General features: G+C 41.6%; 1 protein-coding gene across 1 annotated transcript in view; it reads right to left on the bottom strand.

The window, feature by feature from the left end:
- The window catches only part of PLCL2 (phospholipase C like 2), a 252,402-nt gene that overhangs the window by 67,969 nt on the left and 163,991 nt on the right, over positions 1-20,442 (bottom strand). The window contains exon 4 of the mRNA XM_077268869.1: positions 9,269-9,472. Coding sequence (XP_077124984.1) covers positions 9,269-9,472 — 204 coding nt within the window. The remainder of the gene's footprint in view (positions 1-9,268; positions 9,473-20,442) is intronic.

Here is a 20,442-nt window from a genome sequence, read left to right as displayed (position 1 = left end):
TCTTGGGATTTTACTGACAATTGGGAGGGCAGTGTTGACAAATCGTACTGTGTGTGGGGAGCTGCGTGAGTATCAATGCGTGTTCGGACTGTGGGAGCATCATACTGCTTGGTCAGTTGTGGTGGCATATTATGTAGGGAGGCAGGGGGGTAACATACTGTGCTGTGGGGGACTGTGGAAGTATCATACTAGGTGGGTGTGACTAGAGGCATCATGCTGTTTGGGGAACTGGTGGGTCATCATATTGTATGGGGTAGGTGAGCTATAAATCAATGAACATCTATACATATTAAATATAATTAAAGTGGTTGTCCACTACTTGTACAACCCTTACTTAAATGCTATATTCCCGCCTTGCAAAAGAAAAACACCCTATATTAACTTCCAGCATCAACACCATGTCACTGAGGCTTGAGTGACATTGTTATACTAGATGAGCCCAAAATTGAGTTGCCATATTCTCCCTTCCTTCAAGCAAACCTTGGACATCCAGTGGAGGTGTGAGATTTGCAGCTCATTAGTGCCAGCTGATTGGCTCCAGGGCTCACATGGCATAACAATGTCAGACAAGCCTTAGGGGACAAGGGCCACTAGCAGAGGTGAACATAGTGTGATTTTATTTTAAAAGGGAAAATAGTGTTTAAAAAGTGGTTGTCCGAGCAGTGGACAACCCCTTCAAAGGTTGAATAACAGATGCAGTATGATTCACTGCTTTTTATAAATTTTATAAAAAGTATTAGATTTTTTTGGTTAGATGCTACAGGTAAGAATACATTGCCTTGAAATGGTATTCATATCCCATGAACTTTTCCACATTTTTTCATGTTACACCAACAAAGTTAAATGTATGTTATTGGTATTTTATGTGATACATAAAGATACATGGTTTTCTAATTATTTTAAAAATATAAATCTGAAAATTGGAATGTGCATTTATATTCAGCCCCCTGTAGTCCGATACTTCTTAATTAAATTCTGTGTGACCAATTACCTCTAGAAGTCACATAATTAGTAAATTGAGTTCACCTGTGTGTAATTTCTTCTCAGCATAACTAGATCTGTTCTGTGAAGACCTCAGAGGTTTGTTAGACAATATAAAGAATCAAACAGCATTGTGCAAACCAAGCAAACACACCAGATAGGTCAGGGATAAAGTTATAAAGAATAGTAAAGCAGGGATATATTATTAAAAAAATAGCCCAATATCTAAACATCTCACAGAGCACAGTTCAATCCATCATCCAAAAATGGACGGAGTATGGCCCAACTGCAAACCCACCAAAAAATGGTCATCCACCTAAACGGACATCCCAAGCAAGGAGAGCACTAATTAGAGAAACAGCCATGAGGCCCATGGTCACTCTGGAGGAGCTGCAGACACCAACATCTCAAGTGGGAGAATCTGTTCACAGGACATCGGTTAGTTGTATACTTCAGAAATCTGGCCTTTATGGAAGAGTGGCAAGAATAAAGCCATTGTTGAAAGCAAACCATAAGAATTCCCATTTGCAGTTTTCAAAAATCCATGTAGGGGCATAATGACTTCATGACTAAGGGTGCTCTGTCACCAGAAACGCGTTGATACTGTTTTTATTCCTGTTGTTGCTGATGTTTTTATCCTCCACATATATTATTGAAGTGAATAAAGGAACGACACGTTTTTTCACTATCTCGTTGAGCTGGATGTTTCCTTCTTCCTTGATCCTTCTACGCCCTGACACAGCGGTTCCGTGCTCCGAATATCCAGAGATGTCAACCATGGTGAGCTGGACTTTGCTTTGCTCTATTATAGGGGCATAAATAGCATGTGGAATAAGGTTCTCTGGTCAGATGAGACTGAAGTAGAACTGTATACGTCATACGCACCACACATGCAAGCACACACACTGTATATGCCGTACGCACCACACACACACACACACTGTATACGCCGTGTGCAGCCTCTTGCGCTGTACCACCAGCAGAACACCGTCGCAAACATGCCGCCGCCAGGATTAGCCGAATGATTCACTGACCGTAGCCATCTTTTAACAGGAGGAGCGCATGCACAGTTTTAATGTGACCGCTGCTATCTGTCTGCACAAAGATGGCGGCAGCCTGATTTACTACACCTGGGCGAATTACACGCAGGCGCAGTGAATCATTCGGCTGATCCCAGTGGCAGATGCGCGATGTGTCTACAGGCAGAGGAAGCCGGTCACATTAAAGGGGTTTTCCCACGTACGAAAGTTCATTTTAAAAATTGTCTGTGTCTGACCATGTAAGAGAGCACATGGGGTACACAGGTCAAAGAAGAGATGACATGAGAGGAGAAGACAGCAGATGGGGGAGAGAGAAAGCGCACAGAGGTGAGAGAGACAGAGCACAGGGGGGAGACAGCTCAAACGGGACAGCACATGAGGGGAGAACACAGCACAGGGGGGAGAGAGACAGCAGACAAGGGGGATAGCACATGGGGTACACAGGTCAAACAAGAGAGCACAGACGGGAGAAGTCAGCACATGGGGAAAGAGAGAGTGGATAGGTGGGTGAGCACATGAGGGAGAGACTCTCAATACTGCAAAGCCTGCCCCATCGTGACATTACCGCCCTCCCGATGCGATAGCATCAGGCCTCCATTTAGTATAACATAAAATTTAAATAAAATGCATTTAAGTTTGCTGGTGTAATGCGAAAAATTGTGTGAATATTTTTTCAACATACTATACATGTTACAAAAAACAATATTGTAACATGTATTAGCAATAGCAGCTAGTCAATATTGTGTGATAAAAAAATATTATTAATAATATACCAATAGTAATATTGAGTACAATTTAGTTCAGCCCTCTACAACTCTCACTCTCATGTAACGAATTTGGGAAAATTACGGTAATTGCCCACCCCTCATCTATAGGTATGAAATATGATAAACAATACTTATAAATGTTCTCTAATAGCTAAATAGCATTAAAAAAAGGAAGAAAAACTACTTTTTGCTCAGGAATGCTCAGGACTAGATTGCATAACAAAGATTATTACTTTTTTATATATGTACAATTTAACAATCAAACATGATCCACAGAGAAAAGCAGATCACTCAATCACTCTGTATGATAATTTGCTACAAGATTGAAACAATATGTACCCGACATCTAGAAGTACAAATCATTTCTGAATTCTGGCAAGCTCACCCCAATGGGATTATATAATTTTTTTTTTGTTTGAAAAATATTAGAGAATAAAGATTAATGGGTTTTTGCACAGAAGAGAATTTGTCTTGGAGCAGGATCACTTCTATCCTTTTAAGTTTTACATCAGTAACATTGTGCATTTTGTATTAGAAGTTCGCTTTCAATTAAGTACACATAATAACCCCAATTTATGCCTATGGGGGTCCAGATTGGTAACAAGGAAAAGCTAAAAAAAAGCTAAAGAAATTGACGAGATTTCAAAGGTTTTGTGAAGAGTAGCTTGAAGTGAAGTCAATAGGTCATTTTGCTGCCAAAAATTGATACAAGTTGTATAATCTCTCACTCTCAAGACAGATCACTGCACATCCATCCACTGAAACGATCAAGTGTGTAGTCACATCAATGGTTCTGTCACTCAGTGATCACCATTTTGTTATTGGCTTCAGTACGATGTGAGAGAACATACTCCATTTTCTGTCTGTGATAGCCCTCTTGTCTTATATCGCCTGGGTCATGGTTGTCAAGTAACACTACTGGGCGGAGAGGTTTCACATTTCTATTCACACCCCTAAAGGTCCTATTGGCTACATATCTTGAAGGCTTTGCCTGTGGGTCACTATGTAAGCACCTGCACCTGCATTAATAAACCAGAAATCCCATTTAGTACACCATATAAGGCTGTGCTGTATTGATATACTTTAATGTTTGGAGTTCAAAAGGCATAGAAGAGAGTGATTTTCACTCACAACGGCTTAAAGAAGAAAGTCATACGTCAGAGCCTGACCACCCCATTGACTTATACTAAAGCCAGCTCAGGATGAGCCAAGGTTTCCATAATCTAGCAAAAAAAAAAAAAAAAAGTGTCAAATGGGATGCGATCTGCAAAAAAAGCTCCTAATGGGCCTTCCATTAGAGATGTGATCTTTGTGATCTTAAGGCCCCCATACACATTAGACTAACGTCGGCCGTACACACCTATATCAATGAGTTCAGTCAACGGCCTAATGTGTATGGGGGCCCAAGAGAGATGATATCAAGGAAATAAGCATCCAGCATGTGTGATTTTGGACTGCCAATCTTGTTGTTCTCTGGAGATATGCCACCAGAGATATCTGGCAGCGGCTCTCTCATTAAGAACACAGGAGAGCTCGTGGGTATGGGAGAATGGGGCAAGATAGCTGTCGGGCGAGTGATCAACCGAGCCATCGTTCAGCCGACAGCTGTTCACCGCATATAGGGGACTTTAGCACATATCCCTTTATGCATTAATTAAGAAAACGGAACTTTATGCAGGTAAGTGCATGGTACATTTTCGTCTGCACTTTTATTACACGTTGCACTCTTTGGTCTCTTAAGTAAACACCATGAAAACTATTCAAACAAATGTCTCTGCGCTTCCAACATTCTCACTGCTGACCTTATGTCAGTCATACAATAAAATAAAGGAGTCAACATTGGTTTTCAAATATTAACATGACAACCCTTCCAGTCCAAACTTTTTAAGTGAGGGCTGCGTTTTTACATCTGACCAGCGAAAATTGCTAGTGATGGAACAATAAGCGTAAAAAAAACAAACAAACATACTGTAGGTCAGAGGTGTCAAACTGCATTCCTCGAGGGCCGCCAACAGGTCATGTTTTCAGGATTTCCTTAGCATTCCACAAGGTGCTGGAATCATTCTGTGCTGGTGATTAAATTATCACCTGTGCAATACAAGGAAATCCTGAAAACATGACCTGTTGGCGGCCCTCGAGGAATGCAGTTTGACACCTCTGCTGTAGGTAATGTAAGTAAAATTTGAACAGAGTCATTACCAATTACATAAAATATTAGGGAATTAAATAGAAAGCAATTCTTGATCGACTAGCTCCCATACGTCTGAAAATAGAGCCGGATAGCCATGGGAATTCAGACGTCTCTTGGCAGCATCTTACAGATTGCCTGTTCTGAAATAACGGTACCCATTTACAGACCTTAATCTGAATTTGATGATGGTATCTCTGCAGCCAGCCTGCTCTATTTAGCTCTTGACAGCTATTGCAAAGTTTCCATTAAAGGGTTATTCTCATGTTCTTTCATGAGTGAAATTGCAAAGTACTTGGAAAAACAAGCAACTTTGCAATTTCCTCATTATGAGTTCTCAAGAAAACTGCTTGCTTCCTAGGTTAACAGCCACCTCTGCAGTCCATCAGTATTGGTCAAACATGAGCAGCGCCTGCGAGCTCATTCTAACGCACTGCACTGAAGCCGGTCGAAACGCTGAAGAGCTCTGTTGACTCGCAACCCCGACCAGTTTCAGTGGCACATTGCTCCTCAGATACTGCAGAGGTGAAAGCTGTTAGGTCGTAGATCTGAACTGTAAACCAAGAAGGAGCGTACAGCCCCCCCAGCAAGAAAGCAGATGAAACACCCCTATTTTAACAATATTTATGTAGATCACTACAATGAGGTTGACCAAAGAAGTAATCAACGGGGTTGTGCCTAAAAACATAAGGTATAAAGTATTCACATGTGCATTGGCTATGGACCGCTGGAGTACAGACGCCGCACCCTTTCTTGCCATACACTCATTTGGAGTGAGCGATAATTTTGCTGTAGAGGTCTGCCGGCACTATGTGTGCTAGCACTTCCTTTCCTTAAGCTCCAACGTATGCACTCATCAGATGGATAAAAGAACGGATCCAAAACCCCTCCTCTCTGTTATTCTCTTAAACAGGAATAGGGACGAGTAGGAGCGGAGTGATAGCATTTTGGTTCTGGTATCGCAACAAGAATAATACCGCAGACAGTGTTAGTTTAGCAGGCAAAAATAATAAAAAACTTGATTGAAAACTTAACGCAGGTTTGAACCGAGCCGAAAGTAACCAGGTTCTTTGACGCCTAAATTTCAATATTTGCAAACTCTCAAAAGTGTTAGTTCATGTACTGTAGGATTATGGGATGTATGAAAAAGAGTCAAAAGATCTTCAAAGAAATGTCTTGTAAGTCCTGTTATCTGACAGTACCCAGCAATATTACAATGGCTTCGACCCAAAAGTTCCTTTGAAGGATATGAACACCTTAGGGGCAATTTTGTTTTTTTTTCTTAAATGCTTGTATTCTGAGCTAAAGAATCTTCTTGCAAATTGGGTTTCATAAAGTTTGACTTCTATTGCTGGCTGAGGAATGGGTCAAATAAAAATCCATCATAGAACAGTGGTGAAATGGTGAAAAAAAAATGTCACTAAAGTTTTTCAGGTTTTCTTGTTCATTGGTCAGTAATAAATATGACATAGTAACACGAATTTTGGCGATTAAACAAAATGTGGTTTTGTATTTACTGTAAGTGGTGAAGAAAAAAAATTGTGAAAAAAGTAAAAATTATGATTGTCTTGCTAATTTCCGAGACCTGTAAATTTAAATTTTCTGCTGATGTATGGAGCCCTTACAGGCAACTCGTCACTATGAAAATGCGGTCCAACCTACAGGCGCCGTGTTATAGAGAAAGCGGGGGGGGGGGGGGTAGGGGGGAAGCTGAAAGGATTGATATATAGTCTTGTGAGAAAAGATTCAGCGTAATCTATGTTTTAATCATTTAAGCCTCTACTCTTACTGGTGGGCGGTCCCATCAGTGATTGACAGCTAGCTCTGTATGCACTCTTATACAAATGTAACCCCTGTAGGGGGAGAATGGTGTACAGAAACTGAGGCTGACAGGTGCACACAGTGTTTCTGACTAAGAGACATTAATTGCTCCTCAGTTGCCTTGGTCATGTGGAAGAGGAGCGGTAGTAGAGGACAGCACTGGCTGACCAAGCTGGACAGTTCTGCAGCTCCATGTGAGAGGACAGTAAGCCCTGGAGCTGCACCACAGCTACACACCAGCCAGATTGCCGGAGTAGCCCAGCCCCACCTGGCTTCCCATATAGAGGAAGAATCCTGCCAGCCATTCCCGGCATTACAAAGTCCCTGAACCCTGAAGCTCTAGGCTGGAACCCTGTGTCATTGCTGAACAGCTACATCAAGGAGCAACTACTGCTGGGACTTATTGCTCCACTGTTGGGAAGTATGTTAAAAGGGGACATCTGGGACTTTGTTAAAAAAAAAAAAAAAAAAACGAAAGAAAAAAAAATTGTACCTAAGCACTAGCAGGCAGGTAGTTGCTACCTATCTGCCTGTTGTGCCCAGTGCCGTTCTTCCCCAGGACAGAGTGGTCTCAGACCACTCCTGCTGGCAATTCAGCTGCCTCTGCTGACGTGATGTCAACAGAACAATGCTTTTTTTACGCTCTGCTCTGTTGACAGGGCAGGACTTCAGACGGCATGCTGATTGACAGCCAGATCCTGACTCTGGGAGCCACCTGTCAATGAGAATGACATCAGAAGTCAACAGAGTAGGGCAAAAAAAGAAGCCGCTGCCATGTCGACGTGACGCCAGCAGAGGTAGTTGAATTGCCGACAGGAGCGGTCTGAGATCGCTTTGTGCCAGGGAAGAACAGCACCGAGTACAAGAGGCAGGTAAGTAGCAACTACCTGCCTGTCAGTGCTTAGGCACAATTTTTGTTTTTTACAAAGTCCAGGATATCCCCTTTAAAGCTATCTATGAGGGAGCATTGCTGGGACTTGTGGTTCAATACCCCAGCACCTACTCCACCAATAGGACAAGATGTAGAGGGGATTTTGTTCTCATTGTATTAAGTGCACCAATGGTTTCTGCAAGCGTGCCAACATCCGCGGCAACCGGGCCCCATCATTGGACTATGTTACCATTGCTGCAGCCAATTGTAGTTTGAGTGATATTAGGAGTGTGCAAGATGTAATTTAAAGGAGATGCATCATCCCTAATATTCATGTTTACTGCAAAGACTATCTTGTATCTGTATTTGTAGATTGTGTAATACTATTAGTTCTGCTGTTACTTGTGATTACCATTACAATAATCTCAATGTATCCCTCTCTATAAAGAACCCTGTTAAGTGTTCCAACCTCCTCTCTTGTGAGTGTGTATGGAGTGTGGACAGGGGTTTCCCCGAGTCAATACCTGGCAGCAGAAGAAAACCCTACTGTATTCCACTACAGCTGCCAGCAAGATTTGGGTGGAGGCATTGCCAAAAGGGGGCTTAAAGGGGTGTTGCACAAAGGAAGCTGTCAGTCACTGATAGGACGGCACACTGGACCGAAAGTCCCAGGAAGAGCAAAGGTTTAAATGATTAAAACACGAGTTATATTGAATCTTTTCTCACAAAACTATACATCTATCTGCTCAGCTCCACCTGCTCTATAAATGTGGTGCCTGCAAATTGGAATGCATTTTCATGGTGACAGGTTCCCTTTAACATTGGTCTATACCCTGGTGCCCTTCATTGCTTGGTCTATATACTATAATGCCATAGTGTAGCTGTATATAATCAAAATTACGTTCTCTTATTAAGCTTGGCTTTACATGAGAACTTAGATGGCAGCCAAAGGGGCTTCAGCAGGCTCACTGGTGCCATGAGAATTCATTCACACCCGCAAAATCGGGAGGAGGTAGTTAGGGGTAAGGAAGCCAGTGCATGTCAATGACTGACAGAGGCATTTAAATTGTTAGAAAGCCACCAACAGAGCTAACTACAAGTAAAACAACTAGTAAGGTTGATTCTCAATTCCTGAGACTCCCCTAAACACTGGCACCCGATATGATATGTACCTTTATCTCAACTGGGAAAGGGTTAATAACATTGTAGGAACCAAAGGAGCATTATATCACATGTCTGGTCAAGATTACAGCACAGACCTCTGGGATCCCCACTTATGCTAACGAGTAAGGCACCCTACAGAGGTTGGCCAGAGAAGGTCAGTATATGTGAGAAAAGAGTGAAGGGGATGCAGAGACAAACCAGTGGGGAGGTCCGCTCATTCTCAGGACCGGGTGGTGTATCGGAAAGAAAAACGTCATATGACGAAAGTATACGGAGGTACAATAAGGCCCCATGATCCTCAATGGGTTTTATTATTGCACTGAGAACATTTAGCCATCTCTATGAGGCCTAACACTCAGGATATAAGATAGAATCAATCACCGTCAGTGCTCTATATTCTTTCAGTATCTACAATAATTATGACAGAAATACTCACAGAGTCATACGCAGTTAAAATCCTTTTCATGACCTCTGGAACCGTGCCTTGTAGCTCCATGGTGGGATACTGATCTGTGAGATTCATGACAACTACTGGGGTGTTGTCAGGTCCAGCGAGGCGGGTTGACAGAGCCATGATGCACTGCATAAGATTAGCTACAGGAGAAAGTCCACACAGCTCTTTAAAGGAAACAACAGCATTCTGTGTATATAAAAGGAGAAAAAAAGACCTGATTAGTATATAGTGTATATACAATACAGCAGTATATGCACCACATGTATAGTACAGTTGTACGAGATAATTATATTATAATATATATATATATATATATATAAATATATATATATATATATATATATATATCTATCTATATATACACATACACACACATTTCAGAAAAATACAGGCTGCACATGATACAATGACGGAAAAATAGTGCTATTTAATAGCCCATAATGGTGATGTTTCCATTAAAAAATGAGAACCTTCACAATCTTGGAAGCCTGAAAGGTTCTCATTTTCTAACCGAAATGTCACCATAATGGGCTACTAGATAGCACTATTTTTTCATCATCATATGGTGTGCTGCCTCTACTTTTGTGAACTATATTAAAAGGTTGGTATGTACGCTTGGCATCCTGCTATGCTGGGGCTGCTTCTATCTTTTATACATACATATAAAATAATGGAATAATATGTATAGTACATATATAGTACAACAGTAATTATATATATATTAGTATGTATAATACATATATAGTAGAGTAGTATGTATAATATGTAATATAGTACCGTATGTACATTACATATATAGTACAGTAGAATTTATTTTATATATTAGTATGTTAGCTATATATATAGCACATATATAGTACAATTGTATTTATTATATATCAGTATGTATAGTACATCTATAGTGCAACAGTATTTATTATATAACTTGCAAAAAGGTGGAAGGCAGCAGCACTCTGTGGAGACCAATATATATGCGAACACAGAATCTATCTTAATTGCTGAGTAAACTGTAATAAAAACTGAAAAAACATTATTTTTTTTTAAATTACTTACAAAAGTGAAGGTTTTTAGCTCATAAATAGGCCAATTCATGTGAGCCCATCAACCGTGACAAGGTGACACTTCTCTGATCGGTCCTATCATCTAAACCATTCCTCTCTTGCGCTATAAGTCTACAGTGTGAATGGGCAACATGCCTCTCCTGGGTTACAAACCTGCACAACACAACTGATGGTCCCAACCCCATTTATAAGGCAAGAAATCCCAATTATTAAACCTGACAGGGCACACCTGTGAATTGAAAACCATTCCCGGTGACTACCTCTTGAAGCTCATCAAGAGAATGCCAAGAGTGTGCAAAGCAGTCATCAAAGCAAAAGGTGGCTACTTTGAAGAATCTAGAATATAAGATATATTTTCAGTTGTTTCACACTTTTTTGTTAAAGCGAACCTGTCACCCCCAAAATCGATGGTGAGGTAAGCTCATCGGCATCAGAGGCTTATCTACAGCATTCTGTAATGCTGTAGATAAGCTGCCGATGTTACCTGAAAGAGGAGAAAAAGACGTTAGATTATAGTCACCCAGGGGCGGTCCCGCTAAGATGGGCGTCTCAGGTCCGGTACAGCGCCTCCCATCTTCATTCCATGACGTCCTCTTCTGGTCTCCGCACCGCGGCTTCCGCGCAGGCGTACTTTGTCTGCCCTGTTGAGGGCAGAGCAAAGTACTGCAGTGCGCAGGCGCCGGTAAGGTCAGAGAGGCTCTGCCCTCAACAGGGCAGACAAAGTACGCCTGCGCCGAAGCCGCGGCGCGGAGACCAGAAAAGGACGTCATGGAATGAAGATAGGAGGCGCCGGAGCGGACCTGAGACACCCATTTGACTGGACCGCAGCGGGACCGCCCCTGGGTGAGTATATTATAACCTCTTTTTCTCCTCTTTCAGGTAACATCGGGCGCTTATCTACAGCATTACAGAATGCTGTAGATAAGCCCCTGATGATGGTGAGCTTACCTCACCATCGATTTTGGGGGTGACAGGTTCCCTTTAAGTATATAATTCCACATGTATTAATTTCATAGTTTTGATGCCTTCAGTGTGAATGTACAATTTTCATAGTCATGAAAATACAGCGTTGCCTGGGCATAGTAAATATCTGTGGTTAATTATAGCACCTCACTTCTCTTATTTTCCCATCACGCCTCTCATTTTCCCCCTCACATCTCACATTTTCTCCCTTACACCTCTCATTTTCCCCCCTCACTCCTCTTATTTTCCCCCTCACTCCTCTCATTCCCCCCTCACTCCTCTCATTCCCCCCTAACACTTGTCATTTCGACCTCACATCTGTCATTTTCCGATCACTCCACTATTTTCCCTCACTCCTCTCATTTTGCACTCATACCTTTTCATTTTCACCTCACACCCCTCATTTTCACCTCACACCTCTCATTTTCCCCTCAGTATATACATGTTTGTCATCTCCCTTATATATAGTATACACCTGTATGTCATCTCCTGTATATAGTATATACTTGTATGTCATCTCAGACTAATTTGTATATCGATAAATTGGTATAGTATTTTAACACTTTTATTCAAAAACCGACTAATACCTAAAAATTCTTTATTATGAAAAATTGTTTAAAAACTTAGTAGACAAATTCCCACAAACCCACAAACAAAAAATGACAAAAAACTCCTAGTTTTCCCTATCACTCCCTAGTATACCCTTCCTGACAGTGGAGGTTGGCACCCTAGCTTGTACGCAAATTGGCGCCCCCACTCGTCGGCGGCTCGCCCTAGAAAAGGTATGTCATCTCCCCTGTAAATAGTATATACCTGCTGTATGTCATCTCCTCCTGTATATTGTATATACCTATGTGTCATCTCCTCCTGTATATAGTATATACCTGTATGTCATCTCTTCTGTATATACTATATACCTGTATGTCATCTCCTCCTATATATAGTATATACCTGTATGTCATCTCCTGTATATATAGTATATACCTGTATGTCATCTCCCCTGTATATAGTATATACCTGTATGTCATCTCCCCTGTATATAGTATATACCTGCTGTATGTCATCTCCTCCTCTATATACCTATGCGTCATCTCCTCTTTTATATAGTATATACCTGTATGTCATCGCCTCTGTATATAGTATATACCTGTAAGTCATCTCCTCCTGTATATAGTATATACCTGTGTGTCATCTGCTCCTGTATATAGTATATACCTGTCATCTCCTCCTGTGTATAGTATGTACCTGTATGTCATCTCCTCCTGTATGTAGTATATACCTGTGTGTCATCTCCTCTTGTATATAGTATATACCTGTGTGTCATCTGCTCCTGTATATAGTATATATCTGTGTGTCATCTCCTCCTGTATATAGTATATACGTGTGTTACCACCCCTGTATATAGTTTATACCTGTGTGTCATCTCCTCCTGTATATAGTATATACCTGTGTGTCATCTGCTCCTGTATATAGTGTATACCTGTCATCTCCTCCTGTATATAGTATGTACCTGTATGTCATCGCCTCCTGTTTATAGTATATACCTGTAAGTCATCTCCTCCTGTATATTGTATATACCTGTGTGTCATCTGCTCCTGTATATAGTATATACCTGTCATCTCCTCCTGTGTATAGTATGTACCTGTATGTCATCTCCTCCTGTATGTAGTATATACCTGTGTGTCATCTCCTCTTGTATATAGTATATACCTGTGTGTCATCTGCTCCTGTATATAGTATATATCTGTGTGTCATCTCCTCCTGTATATAGTATATACGTGTGTCACCTCCCCTGTATATAGTTTATACCTGTGTGTCATCTCCTCCTGTATATAGTATATACCTGTGTGTCATCTGCTCCTGTATATAGTGTATACCTGTCATCTCCTCTTGTATATAATATATACCCGTGTGTCATCTGCTCCTGTATATAGTATATATCTGTGTGTCATCTCCTCCTGTATATAGTATATACCTGTGTCATCTCCTCCTGTATATAGTATATACCTGTGTGTCATCTCCCCTGTATATAGTATGTACCTGTCAGGACTCTGAACATTTTTTATTACCTTTTTGTGCATTACTGCCCTTTTCCAAGATGGCGTCTTTGGTCTCATGTGCACTGTGTCTTCCTGCTATAAAACTCCACCCCAGCCTTCAGTCTGTGCTAGAGTATTCTGCCTTGCATCCAGCTCCTGACCTCTGGTTACTCCCTGGCTATATACCTGCTCCTGTGAACCTGTGGTGTTATCCTGCTACTCTGCTCTGAGTTCCTGCTGCATACACCAGTTCCAGTTATCCTCCTTCATCAGCTGCTGGTGTTTGCTTTCATCTGCATTTGCTGGACATGTAAGCTGTTTCTGCTCTGCAAGAACCTGAGACTATTACCCAGACCTCCCTGGTTGAGCCAAGATATTATTTGAACTGCCTTATAAGCATATCTATCTGTGCTGTGGACTAAGCAAGGACTTATTTGTGTCAAGTATCCTCAAGAATAATTGTACTTCATAGACTTTCTGCGTGATTGCATTTTCCTCTGAAGTTTCCTATAGACTGCTGAGCTGCATTTGATATTTGCAGTAAGTGTTGTGGACTTGAGTTTCTCTCTGCACCTGTTTGAATCACCGTGTGATAATATAGACTTTACCACTTATAAATCTGTGTCCTGTAGTTGTCTTGTTCCACGCAGAGTCTCCTGAATTATCCCCTATAATTATTACAGTACCTGTATGTCATCTCCTCCTGTATATAGTATATACCTGTGTGTCATCTCCTCCTGTATATAGTATATACCTGTGTGTCATCTCCCCTGTATATAGTATAAACCTGTGTGTCATCTCCCCTGTATATAGTATGTATATAGTATGTACCTGTATGTCATCTCCCCTGTACATAGTATATACTTGTATGTCATCTCCTCCTGTATATAGTATATACCTGTGTGTCATCTCCCCTGTATAGAGTATATATCTGTTTGTCATCTCCTCCTGTATTAGACCTCATTCACACGTTATTTGCTCAGTATTTTTACCTCAGTATTTGTAAGCTAAATTCGCAGCCTGATAAATCCCCAGCCAACAGGAAGCCCTCCCCCCTGGCAGTATATATTAGCTCACACATACACATAATAGACAGGTCATGTGACTGACAGCTGCCGTATTTGCTATATGGTACAGCTGTTGCTCTTGTAGTTTGTCTGATTATTAATCAGATTTTTATTTTTGAAGGATAATACCAAATTTGTGTGTGTTTTAGGGCGAGTTTCATGTGTCAAGTTGTGTGTGTTGAGTTGCGAGTGGCGACATGCATGTAGCGACTTTTGTGAGATGAGTTTTGTGTGGCGACATGCGTGTAGCAACTTTTTGTGTGTCGAGTTGCATGTGACAGGTTAGTGTAGCAAGTTGTGTGCAGCAAGTTTTGCGCATGGCGAGTTTTGCGCGTGGCGAGTTTTATGTGTGGTACGTTTTGAGTATGTGCAAGTTTTGTGTGAGGCAACTTTTGCATGTGTTGCAACTTTTGTGCATGTGTCAATTTTTCCGCGTGTGCAAGTTTTGCGTGTGGCGAGTTTTCCATGAGGTGAGTTTTGCACGTGTGGCGAGTTTTGCGTGAGACTAGTTTTGCACGTGGCGAGTTTTGCACGTGGCGAGTTTTGAGCAGCGACTTTTGTGTTTCGACTTTTATGTGGGGAGGTTGGTGTATATGTGTGGTGAAATGTGTGCTGAGGGTGATATGTGTTCAAGCATGTGGTAGTGTGTGGCGCATTTTGTGTGTGTGTTCATATCCCCGTGTGTGGTGAGTATCCCATGTCGGGGCCCCACCTTAGCAACTGTACGGTATATAATCTTTGGCGCCATCGCTCTCATTCTTTAAGTCCCCCTTGTTCACATCTGGCAGCTGTCAATTTGCCTCCAACACACTTCCTTTCATTTTTTCCCCATTATGTACAGATGGGCAAAATTGTTTGGTGAATTGGAACGCGCGGGTTTAAAATTTCGCCTCACAACATAGCCTATGACGCTCTCGGGGTCCAGACGTGTGACTGTGCAAAATATTGTGGCTGTAGCTGCGACGGTGCAGATGCCAATCCCAGACATACACACACACACATCCCAGACATACACTGATATATAAATATCAGTATGTACAGTATATATAGTACAGTACAATACGGTAATACGGTATACAATATATGTGGTATGTTTGGTATAGTAGTATAATATATGCACTATATATAGTACTATATGTACTATAATATATAGTGCAAGAATATGTTTTAAATACACATACTATATATATATATATATATATATATATATATAAATATATATATATATATATATATATATATATATATATATATGTATATACACACACACACACATATACATATATATTACAGTAGTAATTATTTTATATATAATAGTACGTATAGTACAGTAGTATGTATTATATATAATGTGACAGTGTCACTGGCACACTATATGATGGGAGATATGTGTCACTGCGCATAATGGCATCAGTGATGTGAAACCTGGATATTTTCATCCAGCACACTACGTTTTGGGAGGGATAAATTAAAGTTGCAGACATGGGCTTGTTTTATGTGGGCATCAATAGAGTGGGTGGGAGGGTGCCCACCATATCTCCACCTGCAGAGCCGACACTGGCAGGTGATCATCACATGGACTGGCTTAAATAGCTTGACTTGAGGGTATGTGCACACATCAGGATTTCTTGCAGAAATTTCCTGAAGAAAACTGGAAATTTTCTGCAAGAAATCCGCATTTTTTTGCGTTTTTTTTGCGTTTTTTTTTAGCATTTTGCAAGCGAAATTAGCTTGCAGAATGCTAAAGTTTTCCAAGCGATCTGTAGCATCGCTTGGAAAACTGACTGACAGGTTGGTCACACTTGTCAAACATAGTGTTTGACAAGTGTGAACAACTTTTTACTATAGATGCTGCCTATGCAGCATCAATAGTAAAAGATAAAATGTTTAAAAATAATAATAAAAAAAAAATAAAAAATGGTTATACTCGCCTGCAGACAGCCGATCTCTTCAGCGGCGTCCGTTCGTATAGATGGTGTGTGTGTGCAGGACCTTCGATGACGTCGCGGTCACGTGAGCGGTCACATGAGCGGTCTCGCGACCAATCACAAGACCGCGACGTCATCGCAGGTCCTTCACACACACCATCTATAGGAACGGAAGCGGCAGCATGCACCTGAGAGGCGGGAAGACTCCGGGGCCATCGAAGGTGAGTATATCACTATTTTTTATTTTAATTCTTTTTTTTTACCAATTATATGGTGCCCAGTCCATGGAGGAGAGTCTCCTCTCCTCCACCCTGGGTACCAACCGCACATGATCTGCTTACTTCCCGCATGGTGTGCACAGCCACATGCGGAAAGTAAGTAGATCAATGCATTCCTAGGTGTGCGGAATCCCCGCAATTCCGCAAATTTAATGAACATGTTGCTTTTTTTTCCCGCGATGCGATTTTTTCGCGGAAAAAAATGCAACATTTGCACAGGAAATGCGGAATACACTGTAAATAATAGGAGGCATATGTAAGCATTTTTTTCGAATTTTTATAGCGAAAAAACGCGAAAAAAAATCGGGGAAAAATACTGAACGTGTGCACATGGCCTGAGAGTCAGTGTGTGTTGTGGTTTTTGGAGAGAGCAAGTCTCCAAAGGAGGAGCAGAATACACCTGGTGCCTGGTGGTCTGAGCAGGTGAATCCCTCAGACAGGTGGACATTGTCGTATGTTATCTTTATTTGTTTTACTGTCATGCCAGAAAGGCTCTGGTTTTTTTTTTGCTGAACCCTGCTATGGTCTATGCTGTCCATAATAAACCAGCAGGTGATTTACTACCAGAAACATGAGTGTGTCAACCCTATATATATATATATATATATATATATATATATATATATATATATATATATATATATATATATATATATATATATATATATATATATACATACATACATACAGTGGGGCAAAAAAGTATTTAGTCAGTCAGCAATAGTGCAAGTTCCACCACTTAAAAAGATGAGAGGCGTCTGTAATTTACATCATAGGTAGACCTCAACTATGGGAGACAAACTGAGAAAAAAAATTCCAGAAAATCACATTGTCTGTTTTTTTATCATTTTATTTGCATATTATGGTGGAAAATAAGTATTTGGTCAGAAACAAAATTTCATCTCAATATTTTGTAAAATATCCTTTGTTGGCAATGACAGAGGTCAAACGTTTTCTGTAAGTCTTCACAAGGTTGCCACACACTGTTGTTGGTATGTTGGCCCATTCCTCCATGCAGATCTCCTCTAGAGCAGTGATGTTTTTGGCTTTTCGCTTGGCAACACGGACTTTCAACTCCCTCCAAAGGTTTTCTATAGGGTTGAGATCTGGAGACTGGCTAGGCTACTCCAGGACCTTGAAATGCTTCTTACGAAGCCACTCCTTCGTTGCCCTGGCAGTGTGCTTTGGATCATTGTCATGTTGAAAGACCTAGCCACGTTTCATCTTCAATGCCCTTGCTGATGGAAGGAGGTTTGCGCTCAAAATCTCACGATACATGGCCCCATTCATTCTTTCATGTACCCGGATCAGTCGTCCTGGCCCCTTTGCAGAGAAACAGCCCCAAAGCATGATGTTTCCACCACCATGCTTTACAGTAGGTATGGTGTTTGATGGATGCAACTCAGTATTCTTTTTCCTTCAAACACGACAAGTTGTGTTTCTACCAAACAGTTCCAGTTTGGTTTCATCAGACCATAGGACATTCTCCCAAAACTCCTCTGGATCATCCAAATGCTCTCTAGCAAACTTCAGACGGGCCCGGACATGTACTGGCTTAAGCAGTGGGACACGTCTGGCACTGCAGGATCTGAGTCCATGGTGGCGTAGTGTGTTACTTATGGTACGCCTTGTTACATTGGTCCCAGCTCTCTGCAGTTCATTCACTAGGTCCCCCCGCGTGGTTCTGGGATTTTTGCTCACCGTTCTTGTGATCATTCTGACCCCACGGGGTGGGATTTTGCGTGGAGCCCCAGATCGAGGGAGATTATCAGTGGTCTTGAATGTCTTCCATTTTCTAATTATTGCTCCCACTGTTGATTTCTTCACTCCAAGCTGGTTGGCTATTGCAGATTCAGTCTTCCCAGCCTGGTGCAGGGCTACAATTTTGTTTCTGGTGTCCGTTGACAGCTCTTTGGTCTTCACCATAGTGGAGTTTGGAGTCAGACTGTTTGAGGGTGTGCACAGGTGTCTTTTTATACTGATAACAAGTTTAAACAGGTGCCATTACTACAGGTAATAAGTGGAGGAAAGAGGAGACTCTTAAAGAAGAAGTTACAGGTCTGTGAGAGCCAGAAATCTTGATTGTTTGTTTCTGACCAAATACTTATTTTCCACCATAATATGCAAATAAAATGATAAAAAAACAGACAATGTGATTTTCTGGATTTTTTTTTTCTCAGTTTGTCTCCCATAGTTGAGGTCTACCTATGATGTAAATTACAGACGCCTCTCATCTTTTTAAGTGGTGGAACTTGCACTATTGCTGACTGACTAAATACTTTTTTGCCCCACTGTATATATATATATATATATATATATATATATATATATATATATGTATATATGTATATATGTATGTATGTATGTATGTATGTATGTATGTGTATATATATATATATATATATATATACACACACACACACTAGATGGTGGCCCGATTCTAACGCATCGGGTATTCTAGAATATGTATGTCGCCCAGCCACGTAGCACGTAGTATATTGCCCAGCCACGTAGTATATTGCCCAGCGACATAGTATATTGCCCAGCGACGTAGCATATTGCCAAGTGACGTAGTATACAGCACAGAGCCACGTAGTACATTGCCCAGCGACGTAGTATATTGCCCAGTTACGTAGTATATTGCCCAGTTACGTAGTATACAGCACAGAGCCACGTAGTATAATGCACAGCGACGTAGGATACAGCACAGAGCCACGTAGTATATTGCCCAGCCACGTAGTATATTGGGCAGTCACATAGTATATTGCCCAGTGACGTAGTATATTGCCAAGTGACGTAGTATACAGCACAGAGCCACGTAGTATATTGCACAGAGCCACGTAGTATATTGCCCAGCGACGTAGTATATTGCCCAGTGACGTAGTATATTGCCCAGTGAAGTAGTTTATTGCCCAGTGACGTAGTATACAGCACAGAGCCACGTAGTATATTGCACAGCGACGTATACAGCACAGAGCCACGTAGTATATTGCCCAGCCACGCAGTATATTGGGCAGTCACGTAGTATATTGCCCAGCTACATAGTATATTGCCCAGCTACATAGTATATTGCCCAGCTACATAGTATATTGCGCAGCCACGTATGTCACAGGTTAAAAAAATAAAAAATAAACATACTCACCTTCCGCAGGCGCGTTGTAGTTCTGTCGCCTGTGTGGGGTGCAGGCGGCAGCTTCTAGTCCCAGGGTGTGATGACTTCGCGGTCACGTGACCGTGACGTCACGGCAGGTCCTTCTCTCGCAGGCGCGCAGGACTTGTGATGACGTTGCGGTCACATGACCGTGACGTCATGGTAGGTCCTTCTCCCAGACCATCCTTGCCACCGGAATGTGCCACTTGCATGGACCGGCCGGAGCATCGAGAGGAGCGGGAAAGGCGGCGGAAGGTGAGTATATAATGATTTTTAATTTTTTTTAATTACATTAGATGTTTTTACTATTGATGCTGCATAGGCTGCATCAATAGTAAAAACTTGGTCACACAGGGTTAATAGCGGCGTAAACGGAGTGCGTTACCTGCGGCATAACGCGGTCCGTTACCGCCGGCATTAACCCTGTGTGAGCGGTGACTGGAGGGGTGTATGCGGGCGCCGGGCACTGAGTGCGGGGAGTAAGGAGCGGCCATTTTCTTCCGGACTGTGCACATCGCTGATTGGTCGTGGCAATGGTCGTGGGCGTTTTGCCACGACCAATCAGCGACTTGGATTCCATGACAGACAGAGGCCGCGACCAATGAATATCCGTGACAGAAAGACAGAAGGACAGAAAGACGGAAGTGACCCTTAGACAATTATATAGTA

Source organism: Ranitomeya variabilis, chromosome 6 (genome assembly GCF_051348905.1).
Source record: "Ranitomeya variabilis isolate aRanVar5 chromosome 6, aRanVar5.hap1, whole genome shotgun sequence".
In the NCBI taxonomy this organism is placed as follows: domain Eukaryota; kingdom Metazoa; phylum Chordata; class Amphibia; order Anura; family Dendrobatidae; genus Ranitomeya; species Ranitomeya variabilis.
Note: the sequence above shows the minus strand (reverse complement) of the source record. Positions and strands in the feature narration are given on the sequence as shown.